Source organism: Monodelphis domestica, chromosome 4 (genome assembly GCF_027887165.1).
Source record: "Monodelphis domestica isolate mMonDom1 chromosome 4, mMonDom1.pri, whole genome shotgun sequence".
NCBI lineage: Eukaryota > Metazoa > Chordata > Mammalia > Didelphimorphia > Didelphidae > Monodelphis > Monodelphis domestica.
The window spans coordinates 92,198,260-92,223,545 of NC_077230.1; the positions used below are offsets into that span (position 1 = coordinate 92,198,260).

A 25,286-nucleotide genomic window follows, 5' to 3' on the forward strand; every position below is an offset into this window, starting at 1 on the left:
CTGTTCCCATATCAGATGCTGAGTATATTCCTAACTCTAAGTTCAAAATGCCATTTGAAAATCAAATATAAATTTGTTTTTAAAAATCATTGACATGTAGATCTATGGGAAAGGAATGATTTTAAGACCAAGCAAGAGATAGAGAATATTATAAATGTAAAATGAATAATTTTGACTACATTAAATTAAAAAGTTTTTTTGTACAAACAAAACCAATGCAACCAAAATCAGAAGGGAAGCAACAAATTGGGAAAAAATCTTTATAACAAAAACCTTTGATAAAGGTCTAATTACTCAAATTTATAAAGAGCTAAATCAATTGTGCAAAAAATCAAGCCATTCCCAAATTGATAAATAGGCAAAGGACATGAATAGGCAATTTTCAGATAAAGAAATCAAAACTATCAATAAGCACATGAAAAAGTGTTCTAAATCTCTTATAATCAGAGAGATGCAAATCAAAACAACTCTGAAGTACTATCTCACGCCTAGCAGACTGGCTAATATGATAGCCAGCAAAGGAAAGTAATAAATGCTGGAGGAGATGTGGCAAAATTGGGACATTAATACACTGCTGGTGGAGTTGTGAATTGATCTAACTATTCTGGAAGGCAATTTGGAACTAAGTACAAAGGGCTTTAAACGATTGCCTGCTCTTTGATCCATCCACACCAATGCTGGGTTTGTACCCCAAAGAAATAAGGAAAAAAAGACTTGTACAAAAATATTTATAGTATATATTTAGTATATATATTTATAGTATATATTTATATAATATAGTATATATTATATTTATTTTTGTGGTGGCAAAAAATTGGAAAATGAGGGATTGCCCTCCAATTGGGGAATGGCTGAACAAATTGTGGTATATATGTTGCTGATGGAATACTATTATGATCAAAGGAATAATGAACTGGAGGAATTCCATGTGAACGGGAACGACCTCTAGGAATTGATGCAGAGTGAGAGGAGAACATTGTACAGAGACCCATACAGTGTGGTACAATTGAGTGTAATGGACTTCTGCATTAGTGGAAATGCAGTGATCCTGAACAACTTGGAGAGATTTACGAAAAAGAACACTATCCACATTCAGAGGAAAAATTGTGGGAGTAGAAACACAGAAGAAAAACAACTGCTTGATTACATGGGTTGAAGGGGATATGACTGGGGATGTAGACTCTAAATGGCCGAAAAAATTGTGGTATATATTGGTGATGGAATACTATTGTGCTAAAAGGAATAATAACTGGAGGAATTCCATGTGAACTGGAACAACCTCCAGGAATTGAATCAGAGTGAGAGGAGCAGAACTAGGAGAACATTATACACAGAGACCGATACACTGTGGCATAATTGTATATAATAGACTTCTCTACTAGCAACAGGACAATTCTGAGGGACTTATGAGAAAGAACATTATCCACAACCAGAAAAAGAACTATGGGAGTAGAAACACAGAAGAAAAACAACTGCTTGAACACATGGTTTGATGGGGATATGATTGGGGATGTAGACTCTAAATGGTTACTCTAGTGCAAATATTAACAATACAGAAATAGGTCTTGATCAATGATACACATAAAACCCAGTGGAATTGCTCATTGGCTATGGGAGGGGGATTGAAGGAGGGGGGGGAAAGATCATGAATCATGTAACCATGGAAAAATATTCTAAATTCTAAATAAACTTAAAAAATCAGATACAATCAATAAATATTTGAGTGTTTATGTGTCAGGTATCATATAATGAATACAGTTCCCACCCTCCAGGAAATTACATTCTTAACTATAAAACAAATATCCACAATAAAAAAATTATGTATATGAATGGTATAATTGAGTATTATCAAGAAAGAGGAATCATTTTTTGTTGAGGAAGGCATTAAGGAGAGATGAGCATTTGAGAGGATTCTTAAGGAATAAAATTGTAACAGTACAGTTACAACAAAACAGTAACAGTACAGATGAGAATAGGGGACATTCTAAGCAGAAGGAATGTCATGAGGAAAGATGCAAAGGCAAAACATTTTTTTGTTGAATGAATGCCTTCAAAGACAAACAACAAATGTATATTAAAAAGTCAAATAACAGGCAGAACCCAGAGTGTAATTTGTGTTCAGAATTGTAAGTAGTTCAGACTGACTAGGTTTCAAAAAAATGGTGGAGAGCTTAGAATTTCTAAATCTTAGAAGAGTTGCATGCTAGAGCTATATGCTAGAGCTACTCTTCTGTCAAACCACACTGTTTGCTATTCCTTGAACAATGGAAAAGTAGGTAGGAAGAAATGAAGCCAGGCTTCTGAATGAAGTTCTACAGATTAAAGGTCTGCTCTAGAATTTATAAATGTAGTTTCCAATATCACTGAAAAACTGAAATAATAATATATTTTAGAAATAATGATTCTAGGGCAAATAATTTAATAGCACTACATAAATGCTAGCTACTAGTGTTAGATGTTTAGGCAAAACCAAAACTTCATTTGTAGCATGAATCAGAAACGTTTTTCCGCCAGAGGTTCTTTGTTGAGTCACTAGATGGAATTTTACTGTTTAGCAAAAATCTACTAAGCTTTCTAATTTGGGGGTATAGATTTGTGGTTTCATTGGTATATTGCTCAGTTGTTTCTGATTCTTTGTGATCCCATTTGGGAGTGGTTTGCCATTTCCATTTGCAGTTCATTTTACTGATAAGGAAACTGAGGCAAACAGTTATGTAAAAGTATTTGAGGTCAGAATTGGACTCATTTTTTTTTATTCCAGGCCTGACACTTTATCCACTATGCACTCTAGCTACCTGTTATTAGTACAGCCCAAAGATCCAGTAAGGGAATGCCCTCTAACAAGGCAGATCAACAGTTGTTTTGTAATTGTTTGGTTTTAAAGAAAAGTCTGGGACACTGAAAAGTGATAATTACCAAGCCAAGGTCATACAGCCAAGTGTGTGGATTAGGTAGAACTTGAATCTAAGTCTACCAAACACTGGAGTTAATGTTCTAGTCACTATAAAGAAACTTCTCATTATGTTAAAAAAAGAAAACTACAGGACTTACATTTTCATTGGTACAATATGATAGGGAATTTCCTTCTACCAATGAGAGTCAGTATCAGTTCTAAAACATAGCTTTAGAGAGTTGCCCAGGGCACTGAGCAGCAATCTGCCCATTGTCAAACAGAATGTGTCAAATCTGAATCCAAGACTTTGAAGCCTATCCATTATATCATGCTGTCTTTCTGCTCAAAAACCTTCATAGAATTCTTCTGCCTATAAAATAAAACCCAAATACTTTAGTTTGATGTTTGAGATATTCTTTAGCTTTACGCTTGGGCCAAAAACCTGGTGTTTTCTTGATTCTTTGCTTTTGTTCATGCCACTGAAATGTTCTTCCCTCACTTTTACTTAATCAAAACTCTTCCATTCATATTCTTCACTTCATACTAGTTCATAAAGATTTGTTTATGCTATTTCACAAGTTATTCCTATGACAAAACCAAAGAATCTTTAAGTTTGAAGGCCACTTATTGGTCAAGTCTAATTTGCCAAGAAGTTTGAATTTCCTTTCGTACAACACTGATAGCCTGACTTTAGCCTCTGCTTTAAGAATGAGAGATGATCACGCAAGGACTTTAGATGTAATTTAGTCCAATCCCTCCCTCTAGCAGTAATCTTCTCTATATCCCTGAAAAGCATCCACTTGGAAGAACTTCAGTCATTCTTTATCATAACCCATTTCACTCTCTTCACTATAATTTTAAAGAAGTTTTTCCTTATATGGAGCTTAAATCAACTTCCATTCCAACTAGTGCTCCTGGTTCTGTTTGCTATGACCAAGTGATAGAAGTTGACTTCTACTCAACAGAATTTCAGATACTTTAAGACAACCACCATGAATGACCTCATCCTAAATCTCTTCTTTTCCAAGCTAAAACAGCTACATTTTTATCAACCTAAGAAAATTAAGAGAGGTTATGGGAAAAGGTGAGAATATAAAAAGCAGCTCTTTCCAGAATGATTTAACAATCACTTGACCAGCAGTAAGTCACACCATTACTTTAAAAACTTTAGAAGCCCTATAAAACTTTCGACATTCCTAAGGTTTAGTGTATCCATTTCTGATTAGAAACAGTAAGTACAGGTCCAGATTCAGCATTTCCTGTGTGAAAGAGGCATTAGAACATGCTAAATAATTCAGTCATGTCTCTTCCCCAAAACACCTATTGTTTGATTAAGGCCTGGTCTTGAAGCCTGAACTAATTTCTGTATCAGCAAGTCTGCTTCTGGGGGGAAAAAAGATATCTTTTTTAAAAATTTGATTTAAAAAAATTTTCCCATGGTTACAGGACTCTTGTTTTCTCCCTCCCCCTCCAGGAGTTGACAATCAATTTCACTGTATATATAATATATATATAAAATCACTTAAATGTTATTTACATATTATTCATTTTTGTAATAATCTTTTAAAACCAAAATCCTAAATCATTTACCCATATAAACAAGTGATAAATGGTCTATTTTCTTTTGGACTTTTACTCCCATAATTCTTTCTCCTGAGTCCCACAGAACTGTCATGGATCACTGCATTGCTTTTAGTGACCAAGTCAATCACATCTGATCATCCACAATGTTTCAGTTACTGTGTATAATGTTCTCCTGCTTCTGCTTATTTCACTCCATATTAGTTCATGTAGGCCCTTCCAGTTCATGATATCTTTTACTTTCATTAGTCTCAGAGAATTATTATTATTATATCTGCTATCAGAACAGTGTTCCCCACAGTGACAGTAATGTTGGCACTCTTAATTTATTACCTCTTTATCCCTCGGTATCTAAGAAGTTTTATTTCTCTCTCTCCCTTTAATTTAATCCGGTCTTTTTCTGTTAAGTCCGTTTGCCTTTCCACATCTAACTCTCTTTTCACAACATCCTTATCAGGAGGAGAAGTCAACCTCAGACTCTGGAGAAGCCCAAGATAATCCAAATGTAAGTTCTTTCATGTAGTCTCATCTCAACTTCAACACATCAGTAGCTCATAGCTCTCCTCTCATCATTCCCAGAAGCCTCAGAAGATATTTCCTTTCCAGAACCAACCTTGACCTATATACTTGGAACCTTCTTATATCCTCAAGATGTTAGTCACATAGTTATCTCAGCTTTATCTAGAATTTTCAATCTCTTAACATGTTTTCTTACTTTTAAATATACTAATAAAAATAGCTAGTATTGAAATAATGCCTTAAAGTTTACAAATCACTTTACAAATGTTATCTTGTTTGATATGCTGAGTTTCAGTTGGAGGTTAGTGAAAATAAAGACATGATTTTTTTCCCCCATCCATGTTCATGGAGACTCTCACATTCATCCAAATACATAGTTGCCATGTTAGAAGACATATAGTTTGGTGAGGGGTGGAGATGTCCACAACAAGTAAATATAAAATATATATGCAAGATAATTTTAGGAGAGAGAGTAATGATAACTGAAGGGCATCAGGAAAGGTCTCATGTAGGAGGTAGCATCTGAACTGTACTTTTTTTTTCTGTTGGGTTCCTGAATACTTTTATTCTGCATATAAAAACTACTGAGGATCTGGCTTCTAAGGGACCACATCACAAGTATATGACTTGTATATCACAAAAGTGAAATCTTCCAACAGAGTGGCCAAGTGATCAGGTACAGTCTCTCATGAGTTAGTCCTACCAAAGCAGTAAAAACATTACAGAGGTGAAGGTGAGAGGGGAGGTAAGTAGCAGAGGCTCCTCTGCCTTCCCCTCCAAAACTGCTCTGTAACTTGGAGCTTCCCATTCTTAGGACAGTAGACTTCTACTCAGGGGACTAGTACCTGTTGGCTCTGGAGCATTCCTGGACACTGAACTTACTTGGTCTGAGGGTTTCTGAAGCCCATATTCCAACAAATTTAGCCTTGCTATCCAGCTCTTCCTCATTTCTGAGAATCAGCAGTTTCAGGCTTTTTCATTCACAGCCTTCCCAACATATGTGGGATTAGTCACTGAGATCACCCGCTACTACCTGAATGGCTGCAGTAGTGGTGAAATTCTTCCAATCTTCCCAATCATTGCCATCAAATGGATCTTCACCACTGGATGTGGTGTCTTGATGAAGGTCTCAAAAAGGTCCCCATATTCAGTGTTAAGGGAGACATATTTGTTGGGGTTACTAGGAGACTTGAAATCCAAATCATATTTCCCAGACTGTTATAATTCCAAGGCAGCAACATCTATGTGATACAAGATCTTATCAGTATTGTTAGCCTTACCAAGAGCATTCTTTGGGAACTCTAGTATCTTTGTCTTCCATTACATTAAGAGAAAGACCACACTCTTCTCCTAGAATGGTGGCATTCTGTCCATATTTCTGCTTAATCACATTCTTCAGGTGTGGTAGACCTGTGTTTCAACCATCATAGCCTCTGAAGTTTGCTGCTCTAATAAGGAGGATCATGAACTCCAGCAAAGCCAGCTTATTACCAGCATGGGAACTAGGGCTGATCACAATGAAGGCTGGAACTCTCAGAGTGACTTCACTGCCTGCAAAATCAGGAATGTGGCAACATAAGGGGAAATCCTTATCGGCAGCTCTGGCCTTACAGCCAGATACTCCTAATTCGGCATTTGTACCAGATTTAGATTTATTTTCAGCCATCAATCTTCTGCTCCACAAATTCAGTTTCTTGCTAATCACGGTCAAGACAATAGTTTTATATTGAGGTACTCAACAGCTTCTGAGATACTTTTCCCCAGGTAGCAGGCCTTATCATTGTCTTAGAGCTCTAGGGCTTCAAGGATAACAGTAAAAGGAAGACGACACCACAGCTCAAAAGAGAACTTTTATAGTATAGAGATCAACTTCATTAATGGGGTTTCCATGAAAGTGGAAGATTTCTTACTTGCATCTTGAGAATAGACATGATGAGTTTCTGGCTGAGGCTTCCTCTGCTGTGCTCAAAGAACAGAGGCTGAGGGCTGAACTGTATATTAAAGGAAGCTAGGGATTCCATGAGGTAGAGGAGAGGAGGGATAACATTCTAGATATAAGGAACCAATTGTGCAAACTTATGGAGAAAGGAGATGGAAAGCTGTGCATAGGAAACTTATGATGGGACTACAAAACATGTGAAAAAGAGTAATATGAAAAAAGAAAGGAAAGGTAGGTAGGAAGAGCTAGTTCCAAATCCATCTAACAGTACAGTCATCTATACTGCATTTCCCAAATGAACAGCATGAAAGATTCTGACCACTGTTTTGCTAAAATTTAGGTAAACCAAATCTACAATATTCCTTTGATAGCATTCAAGTAATCTTGTCAAAAAAGAAAATGAGGTTAGTTTGTCATAACCTGTTTTTAATGTCATCTTTTTTTTTTGTGAATTCTCCTTTATTATTTTAGATGTTGGCTAATTATCCTTTTAATTTTACATTCCACAATTTTACTTTCAAACATTTTATTAGCAAATAGTTGAGGTGGGGGGAATCTATAACAACTTATATATACAAAATAATAATGATGATGATGAAAATAGCTAGCATTCATTAAGCACATAATATGTGCAAGGTGGTATACTAAGTGCTTTGCAAGTATTCTCTCATTTGATCCTCATGACGACTTTAGGAGTTATTATCCCATTTTACAGACAGGGAAACAAGGGCTAAGTGATTTGTCCAAGATTACATAGCTACTAGAAAGTATTTGAGGCCAGATTTAAACTCAGGTCTTCCTGGCTGCAGACTCAGAGCACCATCAAGCCATTTATAAACATATGTGTGTGTACACACACACACACACACACACACACACACACACACACATTAAGCAAGTCAAATTTAATGGTCCACAGTTTGTACACTATTCTCTTTTTCGTTTTTGAAAATAAGGACATTTGCTTTATTCTAATTTTGGGCTACTTCACCTACTCCTCATCTAAGAATCACTGACAGCTGCTCAGTAATCATATTCCTTGCCCTGGAATTTTGAACTCAAAAAGTAACTAGAGGATTTCTTATTGTCACTTAACCCTTACGTATTTTGTTTTTTCCCTATCCATTTCAAATAAGATTCAATTTTAAGAGAAAAAAAAGTAAAATCAGAGTTGTACAGTTCTACCTTCTTTGTAATTAGTCATAATCTCAAATGAGATAATACAAGTGCAAATATTAAGACACCAAAAAAGCTTCATTTGATATTATTATTAGCTTTTTTCTATCTCATTTGGCTTAGCTCATTCATTTGTTTCATTTTTTGCCTACATTTCATTCTTGCCAGTCACATAAGCTGGAACATCACCTAGATTTATCTTCCTCCTTCATACTTGGCATTTAATGTTGTAAATCTCCTTCTTTCTTCAAAAGATATCTCACATCCATCTGTCCTTTAATTCCTATATCACTATCCTATTTCAGGAACTTTTCCTCACATATGTAGATTATTACCTTCTGTTGCAATCAGGCAGGTCTCCTTACTATCATCTATATACCCTGGTGCTTATTTTCAATTCTGTTTTTCCTATTCCTAAACTACTCCCATTCCGCCACCTCTCTAAATCATAATTATTCTTCAGGACTAAGCTCAAAAATCTACTTTTCTCCACAAAACTTCCTACTAATTTAGCCCACACTGATTTCTCCCATCTTTTAATTCCTATTTCATTTTCCCTCAATATCAAAGTTTTGCAGTTAGTTGTTTTATACATAATGATTTGTCTCCCTAGGTACATATGGAAATTTTGTCTTCCCAAAGTTTTAGTGTAGTTTTAAGAATCAAACTCTGAAAGCTTAAAACTCATTAAGACTTTTGGTACACACTATTTTATAAATTTGTTGAGGGAAGAAAGCATATATATTTACTTTGTATCACAACCTGTCCATTCTGTTGGGATAGTTCAACACATTGTAAAAACAAAAAAATTAACTAAAATAAACATTTCTCTATGTCTGGTTATATGCTTTGGGCCTTAAAGGGCGAAATGACAAGTTTCTTAGGAATTCTGTGTCATTCTGATATTTATTCACAGACATATTCTTATTATCCAACAAGATATTCACAATGACTGGTAGTGCAAAGTAGTTTATCAGAATCACTACTTCATATGGCGGGATACTAAGAGCATCAAGAAGTTACTGGATGGAATGGGAGGTGTTAAGACAAGAAAAGGTGGACTAACGCCACCCTCTATATACTCCATGGTATCTTAGCTACAGTCAGTAAAGTAAAAATAAGGGACTGAGCAGAGTCTTTATCAGAGGCCAATCTAATTCTGAGGTTAAAAGATTTTCTGATTAGCTTAGTTTAGGAATTCCAGATGACTTTTAAAATGCAAGAAAAATACATTCTTAGGAATTAGAGAAATATGTCATATGGTTTAAACTGCACAATACTGAGGGAGCAGCAGTTACATGGTATGTACTCCACACAGTAATGTGGAGCTAGGAAGACTCAAGTTCAAGTTCTGCTTCAGACTCTTACTAGCAGTATGTTACTTTTTAGTTTAAGTTACCTTATCTGAAAAAAGGAGTAATAGCAGAGTCTACTTTGCAGGGTACAGATCAAATGAAATAATAAGTGCTTTGCAAACCTTAAAGCACAACATGAATATTAGCTATTATTATTATTATTAATATTATTGAAATTGGGTTACCCATTAACTTTGTCCAATCACCACCCTGGGATTTTCTTTTCAAAGACCCCCAGTTAAATAAGTTATTTATTTTAATCCATAACTAAACTATCAACAACTTAAAAATAATTTGTATTGAGTTTTTTGAATTCCATTATATAAGATAAAACATGATAGGTATGAGGTCCAATGAACTTGAAAGCCCAACTTTTGTGATTTATTAGTTCTCTATTTGCTATCGTTTCAATGAAAAAGGTAATTAATTTTGGTGTCAGAAATATCAAATGAAAACTCCCAAGGAAACTTTAGTAAAATTTCAGAGAAGTCTACAATATCTTCCGGTTTTCTCAAACTGAACTTGACGATGGTTGCAGAACACACAGAAATTCTGACAATGGTAGAGAAATGTAACAAGAATTTCAAACTTAAGCATGCAGTCACTTCATGCAGGGCCAGAAAGATGAATCAAGCATTGCTTTGAAAAGTAAAAGGGGATAGGGAACTGCTACAAGTTACCAGATTTCTAAAGTGCTATATTTAAAAAATAGGGCAAAAAATAAGATAACATAAAACATGACAGATATTTTGTAATAGGTTCCTATTCATAAAGTATAGAAAAGTGATGATTTCATGACCTTTATTGAAGATTAAGCTATTTTTTTATGATAAAACTGGCAATAAAGGGAAACATTAATCTTAATGATTTAAGAGGTAAACTGGATTTCCAGTCCACATATTAAGAATTATAAAACAAGAGAATTATTATCAGCATTTCTCGGGTTTTTAAGAACAAGTTGGCAGATATCTAATTTTATGATTTAACTACATGTCAAAAATGTAATTTAGTCAAAACAGATGGCTAAAAAATGAATGTCCAAATAATAATAAGATAAGTATGTATATATTTAGAAACCAACAACATTCAAGAATGGAATTATTCAGTTTCAAATTTAAATTGTTAACTTTTAGAGAGTGAAAAGATTATTTGTTACCCTGGCTGTAGTACATTCAGTTTAAGCTGAATGGTGATAGAAGTAAAAAGTTATAGCTCTTTGGAAAACTTTTTTTTACTTTGAAGGCCATCATGTTTTATGTTATATGGAATATTTCTGAGGGAAGTGTACTTTCATGACAATCTATGCTCTCTAAACTCAGCAGTGTAAAAATTGTAATTCGTGCAGAGTTCTTACCACTAACAAGGCACTATCATCAGTGTGCTGAGACCTTCTGGATGGAAAGGGACACTAGGGAAGGGGGAAAAAATGAAGTAATGTCAACAATACACGGTAAGGGCAGAAGATATAATATACAAATATAAACATTTCGGGAGAAGACATTAATATAAGAAGTAATGAGAAGATTGCTAGCAAAGTGCCACATTCATACTGCCTTGGAATTCCATTCGTATCAATCAACAAGCATTTATTAAAAGCTTACTCTGTGTCACGAATACTTTGTCTTCACTTGGTGAATATTACTATATGAAAACAATTTATATGCCACCTAAAATTCCTTGGGAGCAAGCAGCAATAAGGCAATTCACATTATGCAGAAGAGGAAGCAGGACCAGAGTAATCACATTTTCATGCCCATTTGGTGAGGAAGAGGGAAAACCAGGAAGAAACCTCAGCCTACTCATGGTAAGTTTAGGTGCCTATTCTTTAAGTTTCTCAAAGGAAATTCAGGATTGTAGGAGTGAAGTGGTCAAACCCTTAGGACAAATACATTTGAAAATTAAAATTCCAGGCATTTTCTTCTTTTGATTTTGTCAAGATGATTTATGAATGTTAATCAAGAAAGAAGAAAATCTTTTAGGGAAGAAAGAAAAATAAGGATTACAAGGACTTCAAAAATTCTAATGGATTGATAACTGTGTTCTCTTTCAGATATTCTGCCAACCCAAAGGCCTGAATATAAAGAACCAAATGAAATAATGTTCATGTACCCAATTAAAACAACAACTTTTTTTTTTGGTCTGGCCCTCTAATTCATTATTCTATGGAACTTTTTTCATCAATGTAGACCAGTGATTCATCCATAATTTAAGAGAATTCCCCGGGTCACCAACAGTGTCCTTTGACAGAAATCTAGAATGTGTTAAAGAAAGGCTTAAAATTCAGATTCCAAAGATGCTTCTCTACACACAACACTAGGCATAAATGGATAATTATTTGACTGAAAAACAAATTTCCAAGCAAATCTGAGTCTAATTTTTAAAATATATTCTGTATTTAAGCTAACAGTTACAAATATTCAACAAGCATTAAGTGTGTAACCCACTTTCACCTAAATAAATAACTTGCCAAAGTAAAGTACAAACTGGAACTTGTTTTTGTTACCTGACACATTTTCACACAAAATTTTGAAAGGATGAGAATCATATAGTGGAAATGATAAGGTAGCAATATAGAGGGAATAAGTTACTTATAAAACAAATGCAAGTTTTAATCATCTTAGAAGGAAAATTAGGTAAAAGCAATTGTGTAATTTCTTTATAAGGTCAGGGAATTGTACACATGAACCTATAAAGTAAATAGTCTATTTGATATTGAAACATTAATTTGTAAACAGGGTATATAATCAGTAACAGAAAGACAGTACATGCTAAAAAAAATCACACAGAAGCAAAGGCAGAACAAGTGAAATTCTAAGATAAAGGAAAAATGGCAATGTTTTGATAAGAGAAAAGTTAATAACACTAGACCCCATACTTTGAAAGATATTAAATTTTAAAGATAAAGTCATGATACAATCTTACTCTCTTACCTCACTATCAGGAAGGTTTTGTTTCTGTGGACTCTGTGATGCTTTTTGCTATAAATATAGACAGAACTTGTTAGGACTAAATAAATGACAAAAGTAAAATTCTGATCATTATTATAAAGCATTTATTTTGGAGTATATGCATTGTTAGGGGAAGTTTTCTGATGGGGATTTTCCTATATCAATGAAACCATGGGACTGTTTTTTAAAAATACACATGATTTTATTAAGCACCTACTATGCATAAGGCACTATGCCAGCAGGATTCAAGCATTACAACATAAATCTATCTGAAGCCCTTGTCCTTAGGGTCTTGTAATTGAAAAAGGGGAAATCGAACCAGTACTATTATATTTAGACATTTGAAATTAAAAATAGGCGAATAAAGATTCATAACCATAGTCATAGTTATGTTCTTCTTTTGCCACATTTGTTCCCTTAAAACAATTATGCTCTCGTTGTCTCTACAAATGCAACTCCAGTCACACTTTATAATCCTGCCTTGTATTTCCAACTGCATTAGGGACAACACCTCATATTTACTGTTGGTCCTTTCTTCTCTTCTCAGTCAATCATTCATTCTTTCACCCCAAGACACATATTAAATCAATATTATACATAAGGTGCTAGGCACATGGCACAGCAGATAGAGAGCTAGTGGCTATGATTATCATCCATTTTATAGTTGAGAAAGTAAGGCAAATAGAGGCTAAGTGACCTGCCCAAGGTCACATAGCCACTAAGTATTTGAAGCTTTATGCACTGGAACACCAAGCTGACTAGTATAAAGATTTTAGGTGCTATACATACATAACATAGAAAGGTGATGTTAAGTACATATTATCAATTTCTATACAGTTTTATGATATCATAGTTTCTGAATGAATATGAATAAACACTTAAAATGTGTTTAGTGTACAGCTTGGTTAAAATCTAAAAGGCATAATTAGCTATCAAGTATAAAAATATTTTAAATCATTCATTCTCACACCCATGAAGATGGACAGAATTGTACTGAGAGAAAAGTTGTTTATATTTTAGGTTTAGTAGAGAATATAGTGAGGGAAGGGAAGGAGAGGCAGGGAATAAAAGAAGGAAAGGAAGGAGAGAGAGAGAAAGGGAAAGGAAAAGAGGAGGTAGAAATGAGGGAGGGGATAAATGGAACAAGAGAATTTGGAATTCAAAAATGGAACTAAATTTAGAACTAAAAAATGCTTTAAAAAAATCCAAAAAACAAAAATAATTGGGGAGAAAAATAAAAATCAAAGTGATGTTAGATTTTAAAATTCTTTTTTATAGAACCACAAATCACTATTAATCAATATTTTCAGCCTAATTACATTTAATTAGGGGAAAGATAAAAATAAATTAATTCAATAAAATACCAATATAAGACAATCTACACAAAGAATATCAGAAAAACATATTTCTGTACTTCAGAATACATTTTCTGGGTAAAATTCTGAATACTGGTTAAAATATTTCACCTTGACAAAGTCCAGAACAGCATCTCTTTGTATTTGTTTAGTCCTTATTTTCTCTTCTTCATACTGCAGAGCAGCAAGTTGTGCTTCTTTCCGTGTACGCTCTAACTGGTCTCGTCTTCGGTGAAATTCTGTGTCTGTCTGTGAAAGTTATAAAAACATTGTTATTTCCCTTAAGCTTAATTCATGATAGGAAATAAGAAACAGCTAACAAAGGCAATCTTTTTCTCTGTCTACTATTCCTTAAATAGGTATATTCCCAATCTTTTCTATAGTTTTCCTTTGGTTAATTTGAACTGAAATCATCCAAGGGGAAAAGGCTAATTTTCTGTTTGGAAGGGGCTAGAAACTATAGATGTCTAACTTTAGGGTTTCCACATAGAATCATAGCATTGCATTAGATAACTTGTTTGAGCTCACAAAACAGATAATAAGGTTATAGATATCCAGAAGCCAATGGCAATTGGTTAAATAATACAAAAGAAACAGTTTTTCCTGAGAATAAAGCTCTACCATTCAGCAAATTACCTGACTGTGACTCTGTGATAATGATAGAAGATAAGATGCTTCAACTGGAATCCTGATCAAAAGAAAGAAACACTTTTTGGTAACAAGATAAATATAGAATTCAAGTGATGTGTATATATATATATATATATACATATATATATATACACACATATATATAAATAATTTTAATATATTGCAAAGATATCCTTCCAGTAGATACTCAGTGGTAGACTACAATAGTCGAGTCAGTATTGTAAAAGTAACTACATTTTATAAACCTGAGCTCATCATTAAATGAGGCTAAGGCAATAATTGATGCTACTAACTCATGTTTCAGGTGATTTGATATCACTGATTAAGATGTCCGCTAACAAGCATTTATACCACTGGGACAAATATAGCTTACTACAGATATTTATAGTTATCTAAAGTAAATTTTTCCAAAATTAGCTAGCTATATTTATTCCATCACAAATAGTTATTTACTTTATCAGAATTAATCACAGAGATTCATGTAAATCAAGATCTTTTTTATACATAAGACTATTTTGAAGATAATGACTCTTAGTGAACTTACTCTGGTTTTCAATAGTATAACTGTCACATAGAAGAATATTAATTAACAGTAAAATATAAAAATTCAGTTATTTTGATTTATTTGAAGCATTTTGAAAATTCTTATTTTCACATTGCAGTCTTATATAAGTGATTTCTTATCCTTTAGCATGTGTCTCCTGTAAACCTGTAGTTTTTCTGAAAGCAGAATATTCTTGAATATCAACCTTTTTCTAGTTTTCAACATGCTATTTAGGATGTAACTACCATAACCATAACTAAGCCATTAGCAAATCATGGTTATTTCACATTTATCAAGTCATTCCCTTGCCAAAAGTCTCCAATGGATCCCTCCATGTATACATGATAAGATTCCAATATCTTAGCTTGGTTTAACAGTTCTCCCTGAGCTAGTCTCATCCAATCTAATCTTGTCACTCACTACTCCCACTCCTCAAGAACTTTCTGGTGAACCTCCTGGTTCAGTGTGCTCAGTGTGTCTCTAACACACAGTGACTACTGATTTTGAGCCAAACATACTATTCCTCATGCGTAAAATGTCTGTACCCTTCCCTTCATGTTCCAAGATTCCAACCTCAAGTTTTTTTCCTTCTGTGATGAGGACTCCAAGGCTATACCAATTTCCACTCTCTGAACTCCAATAAGGCTTACTTTCCTAAGTTGTTAATATGTAAGGTAGCAATATGAAGAAATATATTTCAGTCTCAATCTTCTCTATTCCATGAAACCCTGAAAAATAATCTATTATAAAGTGATCTGGCTCTTATATAAAATTTATGACACCTATATATGTCACTGATTTGGCAATAAATCATTAAATCTTTTTAAAAATTGTCTTTTGCAGTATTTGTAATGTATCTCCATCTATACTATAAATTCCATTAGAGCAGAAGGCATGACTCTGAGGGCGGATAAGGAATTGTATGCTCTCAAGAAGCATGAAAATTTATATACTCAGTATGAATACCTGTCAGAAACTTTTGTCATAACAAATAACATTGGATTTATAAAAAAAAATATTTATGTATCATGGAGAGTGGAATTTCTTTTTCTGGACAAGATGGGTGCCTGAGCAGGGACAGACCATCCAGTTTCTGCATACCCATTCCAGCAAAAACTTCAAATTTGCATCAGACTAATTAATGAGCAAGAAATCCAAAGAATGGGGCACCTAGGTGGCTCAAGGGACTGGAGAGCCAGGCCTAGAGATGGCAGGTCCTGAATTCAAATTTGACCTCAGACATTTGTGTGATCCTGAGCAAGTTACTTAACTCCAGTTGCCTAGTCCTTACCACTTTTCTGTCTTGGAACTGGATACAGAGTATTGCTTCTAAGACAGAAGGTAAAAGTTAAAAAAAGAAGAAAGAAAAGACATCCAATGAGAAAATATAGTAAGTGATTCTGCTGAGGTCAAATGTGAAAGACAGTTTAATTTTTTTTTTTTAAAACCCCTACCTTCCACCTTAGAATCAATAGGCAGAAGAGTGGTAAGGGATAGGCAATGGGGATCAAGTGAGTTGCCCAGGTGTAAAAATTAAAATTAAATCTCAAATAATAAAAATATTATATTTTTAAGGAGGTTGATTAAATGATCATTAGAAATCAAGGAATAAAGAGGATACAAAATAAAAACCATGTGCCCATGGCTGATTAGCCATTTCAAAATCCCCACCTTATCATGCCACCATGATTGCTGCATCATGCCAAAGAGAGCATGGGAGGATTTACAGCCAGTTAAATACCAATATCATGATCTTGCCAATGTGGAGACGCAGGAGAGATTATAGGAATTTTGGAAAATACTAAGGACTTTTGAAGAATGAAGTCAAAGGTTCAAAATGTCCATTTATACATACCCCACTGAGACCCACAGAAGACTAGTCTCTCCAATGCAGGGGTCCCCAAACTTTTTACATAGGGGCAGTTCACTGTCCCTCAGACTGTTGGGAGGGCTGGACTATAAAAACCTCAACCTAACTCTAATGGGGGAGCAGTATAAACAGTGCGGAATCCCCTCCCCCAGATCACTGTCCATCATGCTGACATCTTCCATTGTGCAGCCACATAATCCTTTGCTCCGCACCACGTTCTAAGAGGCCATGCAAAGGATTATGTCACTGGAAGTAGTACTGTATGTGAGTGACGCTGTATTTTGTAGCACCACCACATACAATGCTACTCTTACTGACCACCAATGAAAGAGGTGCCCCCTTTTGGAAGTGAGGTGGGGGCTGGATACATGGCCTCAGGGGGCCATATGTGGCCTGAGTGCCGTGGAGTAGTTTGGGAACCCCTACTCCAGTGGGCTTTGTAAACATATCAACTTTGAAATTATAATAATTTGAGGATAAGAGGAAAAGAGAACAAAACCAATGATTGCTAGGCACATTGACAAAAATCCAGTTAGGGAGCATTCCCCTTCAGCATAAGCATATACATACAAAACAAATGCATTCAACCCCACACAGTTCAAATCACCACATCCCAAAGTTCACTCTGGATCTTCTGGTGAAGTGTGTGGTCTATGCAGACATCTTAATGATGCCTTCTCCAAACAGTTCACTTTCTGGATTCGGAGAGGTAACATGTTTCTTAACCTAAAATTACTCTCAAAAGGAATTTAAACTTTGCATTTTAGAATAATTATACATTCCCTCCTGAAGAGGGTGTTGAAAAACACAGGGATCACTTAGGAATTCATGGCTGAGTTATGAGGTGTATGAATCAATCGGCAAGAGAAACAAAAAACAAAAAAAAAAGCCAAATAAAAGAGAAAAGATAACTTCTGGACAAAATATAGACTATCAAAGTCTTATGTGTAAAAAATTTAAGTAAAGGAAAATAAACCTATAATAGATGCTTGAATCAGGGCCCAATTTAATAAATTTCTAACAGGCCTTTGTATTAGGGTCCAATTAAAGTAATTTCTATCCCACAGGTTGATAGGACAAAATGCAGTAAATTTCACTTACTCATTTGAAGCCAAGGCTATAGGAAGTTACCACACTATGAAAGATAGAAAGGGACTAGATTATAGGAGCCAAGTAGGAGCTGAATTTGAGATACTTGGTAGAATGTGGGACAAGGAAGATCTGCCTTTGACATATGTCAAAATAGCTGCAACCTCAAACCCCAAACAAGTTCAAGTCCTCTTGTCTTGGCTCAAAATTTCATCAATCCCATTGGGATTGGTTGGTCTCTTTGACCTTGTACTCGATTGGCACTATGCAGTTTAGCTTTGTGCTTCTTTGGCATTGTGCAATGACTCTTTTTGTATTCTCCTCTCCTGGAATCAGACAGAATCATTAAGCAAAGTCCCATGAAATTTTTTTAAACAATCAATGGCATCATTTTTATAATCTAAAGCTTTTTGGGTATGCATTGACATTATAGCAAATGTATTTTAAACTTATATTACTGCAAAATCAAAAAAGTTAAAAAAATCTCAATACTGGTGACATATGCTTCAAATACAAAAGGGAGAGAAAAAAATAAAACTGAAATAGCATATTGCACATGCAAGCAAAAACATTAATAAAAGGTTTAAAAAATAAAAAAATATATAGCTTATAATCATTGACTCACTGTGTCAGCTAAGGAAAGGTAGAATACAAAGGTTTCTCACCCAAAAAATGAGATCCATTTTCTTTTTCAAACCTGGCCATGATCCACTGTGAGTGCAAGCAAATGATTTTTATAAAGTAACAGTTCTTTATAAAGAATAGTGGATCAGCATGCAATGCACATTGAAAAAGTATCAAAATCCCCAAAGTTATAATAGCCCATTTAATGACAATAGCAAACAAAACCACTATCATATTTTACATGAGTCTGCTGGATGACATTTAAAGAAAAAAACCTTAGAAGCTAATGGATACTTGTCACAAATGTTTCAGGTGTAGCAATATTTCAACCTTGGCTGAGATATTTTTTTTAAAAATCTATTACTGCCATCATTACAAAAATGTGGCAGAGGAGTCTAGAAAAGACCAAACCTCTGTACTATTGATGTTGAGTCTAAAAATGTCACCAAGAATCTAGAGATCATTCTGGTTAAAGGTTAAAGTGAACTGAGGAGTTACAAATGAGAGATGTCTTTCTTTTGGGAGCCATCAAAGGGTACCATGCCCTGGGATCAACTTCCCAGTTCCTTTGGTATGAGACTATAATGTCCCATTGAATCACATTTTTACAAATGTGGGAGGAGGTGGGGACTATAATTGTACTTCACTTCAGCTACTAACATGGACCTTACCTCTTGTTACAAATAACTAAGAGGCAGGCAAAATGATCAGTCAGAGTTGAGAAAAAAAAAATCTAAAATTCATGTTTGAAGACCCCTTAAAATCAATTTGAGATATTTAACTAATTAAATTTTCCAAAGGTTGTTATACAATTGTAACCAGTTTTGATGAAGTCTATTCTCTATGTGACTATTTACAAAGCCAAAATAGAAGAAAAAGCTGTTTTTATATGGGCTTATTCAATAATATTTCTTCATTATAGTTATAGAGAAAAAGCAACAGAATACAAACTGATTCAGTATAACAGAATAGTATTGAATACATTAATACATGAACTTAAAACAAAATAAAATATTAAAACAATCAGCAAAATACAATAAGATTCAGAAACTTTCATAAAACAATGCAGTCTGAAAAGACTTAAAATTTCACCTCCAGACTCTTTAAAGTTCCTTTTTCTATCCTTTCAGATCCCTATCATCAGCACTCTTGGATCTCCCATAGAGAAGGAGAACTCCTTGCTGAGCACAGTGTGAAGAAACCCCAAATTGAATGAATCTTAGAATCTTAGAGACGGGGCAGACCATAATGGCAAAGAGTTGATTCTCTCCTGAATTTCAGGCAAGATAAGTGAAAGGATCAGTGCACTCATGAATGGTAGAAGTTGTTTGAAATAGGCAAGGTACTACTCTTTCATAGAGTACACCACCCTTGTAATCAACTTCCTATTTGGAAGAGTAACTTCCTTCTCCGAGTCCCCTCCCAAGGTCCCCTGACATGAGGAGTCTAATTGTTTCCTAAGGAAAGAACACCCCAGTTTTTACCAGTTGGTTTGTGATTTTGAAGACACAGTGACAGCTATCAGCAGCCTTGGACCTGGGGCTGGGGTTGGATAAGTGACCTGGGTTGGAGGCCGGAGATCAAGAGCAGAGTTGCTGGGAGCCTGGGGCTGGGGCCAGGGCCCGATGAATGATTGGGGTCAAGAAGGTCAGGAGTGGATACCTGGAATAACCCAGGAGGCAGGAGCGGGCAGCAGGAGCAAGAGTAGAAGCAAGCTGCTAGGATTTAGCAGCAGGAGCAAGCAGAATCAGGAGAAGCAGCTTATCTCTTCTCCACCAAGAGTCCCCCGGCTAAAAATAGCCAAGCCAGTAGGGAGAGCAAGAAACTGGGCAAAAAGTAGGAAAAGAAAAAAGCAGCAGCTCCAAAGAGAGTTTGAGTTCTCTTAGAGTTTGTGAGGGTGAGTGGGGAGGGGGGGGTGGGTGGGCAAAAAGTCTTGGCAGGAGAAATGTGGCTTAAAAATTTTTTTTTAATCTAGGCTATCTTTTAAAAAAAAAATTGAGTTTTTCTCATCCCTTCTGGTTGCCAAACTGTAAAGATGAAAATTAAATCTCAAATAATAAAAATGTTATATTTTAAGGAGGTTTATTAAATGATCACTAGAAATCAAGGAATAAGAGGATATAAAATAAAAACCTTACCACACCACCATGATTGCTGCGTCATGCCAAAGAGAGTGTGGGAGGAGTTAAAGCCAGTCAAATACCAATAATGTTATCTCGCCAATGTGGAGACACAGGAGAGATTATAGGGAATTTTGGGAAATACTAAGGACTTCTGAAGAATGAAGCCAAAGGTTCAAAATCTCCATTTAGACACAGGGTCACACAGCTAGGAAGTGTCTGAGGTAAGATTTGAACCCAGGACCTCCCATCTCTGGGCCTGGCTCTCAATCCACTGAGCTACCCAGCTGCCTCCAGGACAGCTTAATTTGATATATAATTTTGTTGAAAAAAAATGTATTCTCTCAAAATCAAAATTATTTTAAAATTTTACTAAATTGGGGGCAGCTGGATAGCTCAGTGGATTGAGAGCCAGGCCTAGAGATGGGAGGTCCTAGGTTCAAATCTGGCCTCAGACCCTTCCCAGCTATGTGACCCTGGGCAAGTCACTTGACCCCCATTGCCTAGCCCTTAGCACTCTTCTGCCTTGGAGCCAATATACAGTATTGACTCAAAGACGGAAGGTAAGGGTTTGAAAAAAAAAATTTACTAAATCAATTCAAAATGTTTTAAAGCTCTCCTGGTTGTCTGTGTTTCCTTCTGAAATTCCTATTCTCTTTTGAATTTTTTTTTTCTAAATACTACAATGAAAAATACAACTTTTCTTCTTTTTTGAGGGTGGAGCCATTCCTATCAATAGTTTGATTGGTTATTTCTTACAGTGTAATAAACATTCCCTTACATGCATATGCCACATTAATGGGTACTCCTTAGTTTTGAATTCTTTGCCAGAGCAAAAAGTACTAATTAAATACTTATAATGCTTTCCAGAATGGCTGGAAAAATCCCAAACTATCAATAGTACATTAATCTATCTGTCCTATCCAAGCCTCTCCCTTCAAATAGCTGTCACTGAGGTGGAATCTCAGAGTTGTTTTATTTGCATTTCTCTAATCATCAGTGATTTGGAGTGTTTGTTTTTTTTTGTTTTTTTTTTCATACAGTTCTTGATAGCTTTGAATTCTTCTTTGAAAACTGCTTGTTTATATCCTTTGAACATTTGTCAATTGTGAATGACATTCTTTACATTCAAATAAGTTACTTATATGTATTTACCTTGGAAATGAGATCTTGATCTTTAAAAGAATTATAATGCTATTATGTTCACTTTCTTTTTGGCTGAGTGACTCTAGGCCTAACTTGGGGCTAAGATGTTAGGTTAAAGAGAAGGTGCTGACAGAGAGTTTCTTATTTCAATTAAATTCTGGTTTTGTCCTATTTTTGGTCTGGCTTGGTCTAAACATTATGGAAATAAAAAACTAAAGGCTGTGGAACTTTCCTCTAGTCAATTTATAATAAATTTTTGAAATTCTGAGATGAAAGGAATATTTCTAACTCTAAGGAAACATTTTTGGAAGCACATTAAATACAAAAGTTATTAGTGGAAAGCACTAAGAGCACATGATTATTTTATATCTCAGTTTCCCAAATGTAAAGTGAGCATAAAATTTTGTATTTGCTTCTCCTAAGCTCCATAGCCTACAAATAAGCTCTACATATGTTTAAGGCAGATCTTCTTTCATTATTATACTTTTAAGTATTCAGTAAATTTTTATGAGATCCAAATTTCATTTAAGGCTAATCTACAACAGTCTTCAAATTAATTACTATTATTATTATTTTTAAAAATCCTTACCTTCCGTCTCAGAATCATTACTATGTATTGGTTCCAAGGCAGAAGAGTGGTAAGGGTTAGGCAATGGGGATTAAATGACTTGCCCAGAGTCATACAGCTGGGAAGGGTCTGAGGCCAAATTTGAACCTAGGACCTCCCATCTCTAGGCCTGGCTCTCAATCCACTGAGCTACCCACCTGCCCCTTCAAATTAATTATTCAATAAAAATGGTGAACATCTTATTTTGGAATAAAAAAATTTATTTGAATATATATTGAATAAATGACATAGGTCATATGTTGGCTGAAAGATTATAGGATTATCTATAGATGTACATACATAATTCTAACCTAAGAAAAATGCATCAGGCTAACAAAAATTATTAGGTTAATTGAACTATAACTGAACTATAAATTACATTTTATATATATATGTATATATATGGAATATCCTGAAACTTGAATTGGAAATATTATAGTTCTTAGTATATTGTTATTTGCCCTATTAATATAATTAGTGTGGTATTTCATATCTGGGGAGGTTGGGGTAAGTGCAGCTATTGAGTTATTTGATTTTGTTGGGGTTATTTTTTATACAGGTCAGGATTTTAGTGGTATTTCATTGTTGTACTGTTGCGGTGGATGGGCTTGATGTTAGGGTTGATTTTGTTTATTACTATTTATATTGTTTTGGAGGTTGTTTATGGTCATAGGTTAAATAAATATTAAGATGAGAGTAACTGAAATCATAAAGGATACAAAATATATGGCAGAATTGCTTTATTCAAAACTTTTCAACTAGGAAATACCACTTCTTTTCCTTTGTTGAATATCTTTCTAAAAAATCTAAACTTAAATTTTTTCTAACTCAATATAGTTTAATTTCTTGTCACTAAATTTTAATTTAGAAGCAAAAGATTATTGTGAAAAGTGAATCAAACTCTCTTTGTATATCAATCAGCAACTGTTACATTAATCAGTCAAAAACTTAAGTACTTCTACTTAGTACCTTACCAGTCACTAAGTATGAGAGTTCACAAGTTCACCTGCTAGAATAGGTGACAACTCTAGAGGTCACTTCCAACTCCACACCCTGGCAGTGCTAGGCAAATTGAAAGACTGCAATTGGTTCCCATAAAGTGGGGAAGTGACAGAAGTGTCATGAAAAAAGGACTACAAAAAAGTCCTGAACTTTCTGTCCAAGGATCTTCTCCTTTGGAGTCTCTACTTCTTGGATCTTCTCCTTTGGACTTTGGAGGATGGCTCCTTGGGGCTTTCAGACTTCGATTTGGAGCTTTGGGCCTTTCAACTGGAGTTTTTGGCTTCAAGGCTTCAGCTTTTGGCTATGGAGCTTCTTGGAGTCGGGAACTTTATTGCTGGGTTCACTGCTGCCTCAGTGAGGCTCACGAGAGTTTTTCTGTATTGGGACTTTGCCTTGATCCTGCCTGGCTTGCTGGTGAGTGACTAGGATTCCCATGTGGAGACTGGAACTCTATCAGGGATTGAGCTTCATTTTACCAGATTAGCATTTAGGGTAGGCTAGGCAGTCTCCTTACCTTTCCCTTCCACATTTCCCTCTTTTTACTAATATTCCAATTAAACATGTTAAACGCTGCTAACAGTTTTCTTAACTTAAGGGATAATAATCAGCGACCACTTCTTTATAACTGTCTTATTTAGTCAAAACATCAATTTAACCATTATATTATGAATAGCATGATGTGATTTTTCATACCTGTTTTGATGAGGGTATCTTCTTGTGTCTTCTGTTCTTTGAAAATCTCTAATGGGTACTGGCTTTACTGGTGAACTCTAAACCAAATAAAGAAGAAACAGAAAACTTCGTGAATATATCCAGAATTCTGAACTATGAATGATGTAACAGTTTAATTCCATTGTTCACTACCAAACTATTCTATTGATCTTGTCTTTTAGACTTTAAATAGCTTAGAAGAACCTGCAGATTATATCTTATCACACTGACTTTTTAGAATTATTCTAATCTAAGATCTTTTTTAATTTGGACTGGATTTGTGACTTATTGGAGTCTCCTTGTCTCAGAAGTCAGTTCTCCATCCATTATGCCAAGCCATTGATTAGCCTTAATGCCTATTTTAATACTCTGAGGACCAATGATTTTATTAGCATGTGTTCCTTACATTATAGTTCAGACTATAATTCTGTCATACCTACTATGTGCCAGACACTACGATAAGTGATTTACAAATATCTCATCTGACCCTCACAAGTCAGTAAAATAAGTGCAATTATCAACCCAGTTTTAGTGTTGAATACATTGAGATGAACAGAGGTTAAGCAACTTGACCTAGGTCACAAAGGTAGTAAATTTCTGAGGCCATATATGAACTCAGGTCTTCCTGACCCAAGGCCTAATGTTCCATCTACTAGGTCACCTATTCTACTGTACCAGACTTCTTCACGAGTTGCTGAAGATAAAAAAATTCACTACCTGGTGGTGAACTTTATGGTGATGGAATTTTCCAAACTCAGACTGGTCTTTGGACAACTGACATAATAGGCTCACATTACCTATATGAATCCCTTTTTACTTGGTAGAACATTGGAGAAATTGTACTTTTCAGGGAAATCAATTTGGATTGGTGTGCAGTACTGGATTTGGAGTCAGGAACTTGGTTAAAAATATGCCTCTTCTCTTCAGGTTTTTAAGACATTCCTCTCTCCTGGTTCTTCTTTTATCTAACTTCTCCTTTTCAGTCTCCCTTGCTGAATCTTCATCCAGCTTACACTCACTAGCTGTGGGTGATCCAAAGGACTGTGTCCTGAGCTTTCTACTCTTCTTCTTCTATTCTACTTTATATGGTAATCTCATTAGTGCCCATGGATTTAATGACCATCTCTACTGATGATTCTAGAATCCAACAATCCTG

The 25,286-nt window shown here is 35.0% G+C and overlaps 1 protein-coding gene across 17 annotated transcripts in view; it reads right to left on the reverse strand.

The window, feature by feature from the left end:
• The window catches only part of LRCH3 (leucine rich repeats and calponin homology domain containing 3), a 162,279-nt gene that overhangs the window by 24,602 nt on the left and 112,391 nt on the right, over positions 1 to 25,286 (reverse strand). For 10 of the 17 annotated variants that reach the window (XM_056793602.1, XM_056793605.1, XM_007493837.3 and 7 more), the window contains 5 exons: positions 24,113 to 24,189; positions 14,403 to 14,454; positions 13,878 to 14,015; positions 12,394 to 12,441; positions 10,818 to 10,871 (listed from right to left, as the gene is read on the reverse strand). In XM_056793602.1, coding sequence (XP_056649580.1) covers positions 10,818 to 10,871; positions 12,394 to 12,441; positions 13,878 to 14,015; positions 14,403 to 14,454; positions 24,113 to 24,189 — 369 coding nt within the window. The remainder of the gene's footprint in view (positions 1 to 10,817; positions 10,872 to 12,393; positions 12,442 to 13,877; positions 14,016 to 14,402; positions 14,455 to 24,112; positions 24,190 to 25,286) is intronic. The other 7 variants (XM_056793606.1, XM_056793608.1, XM_056793601.1 and 4 more) reach the window with 1 other exon arrangement.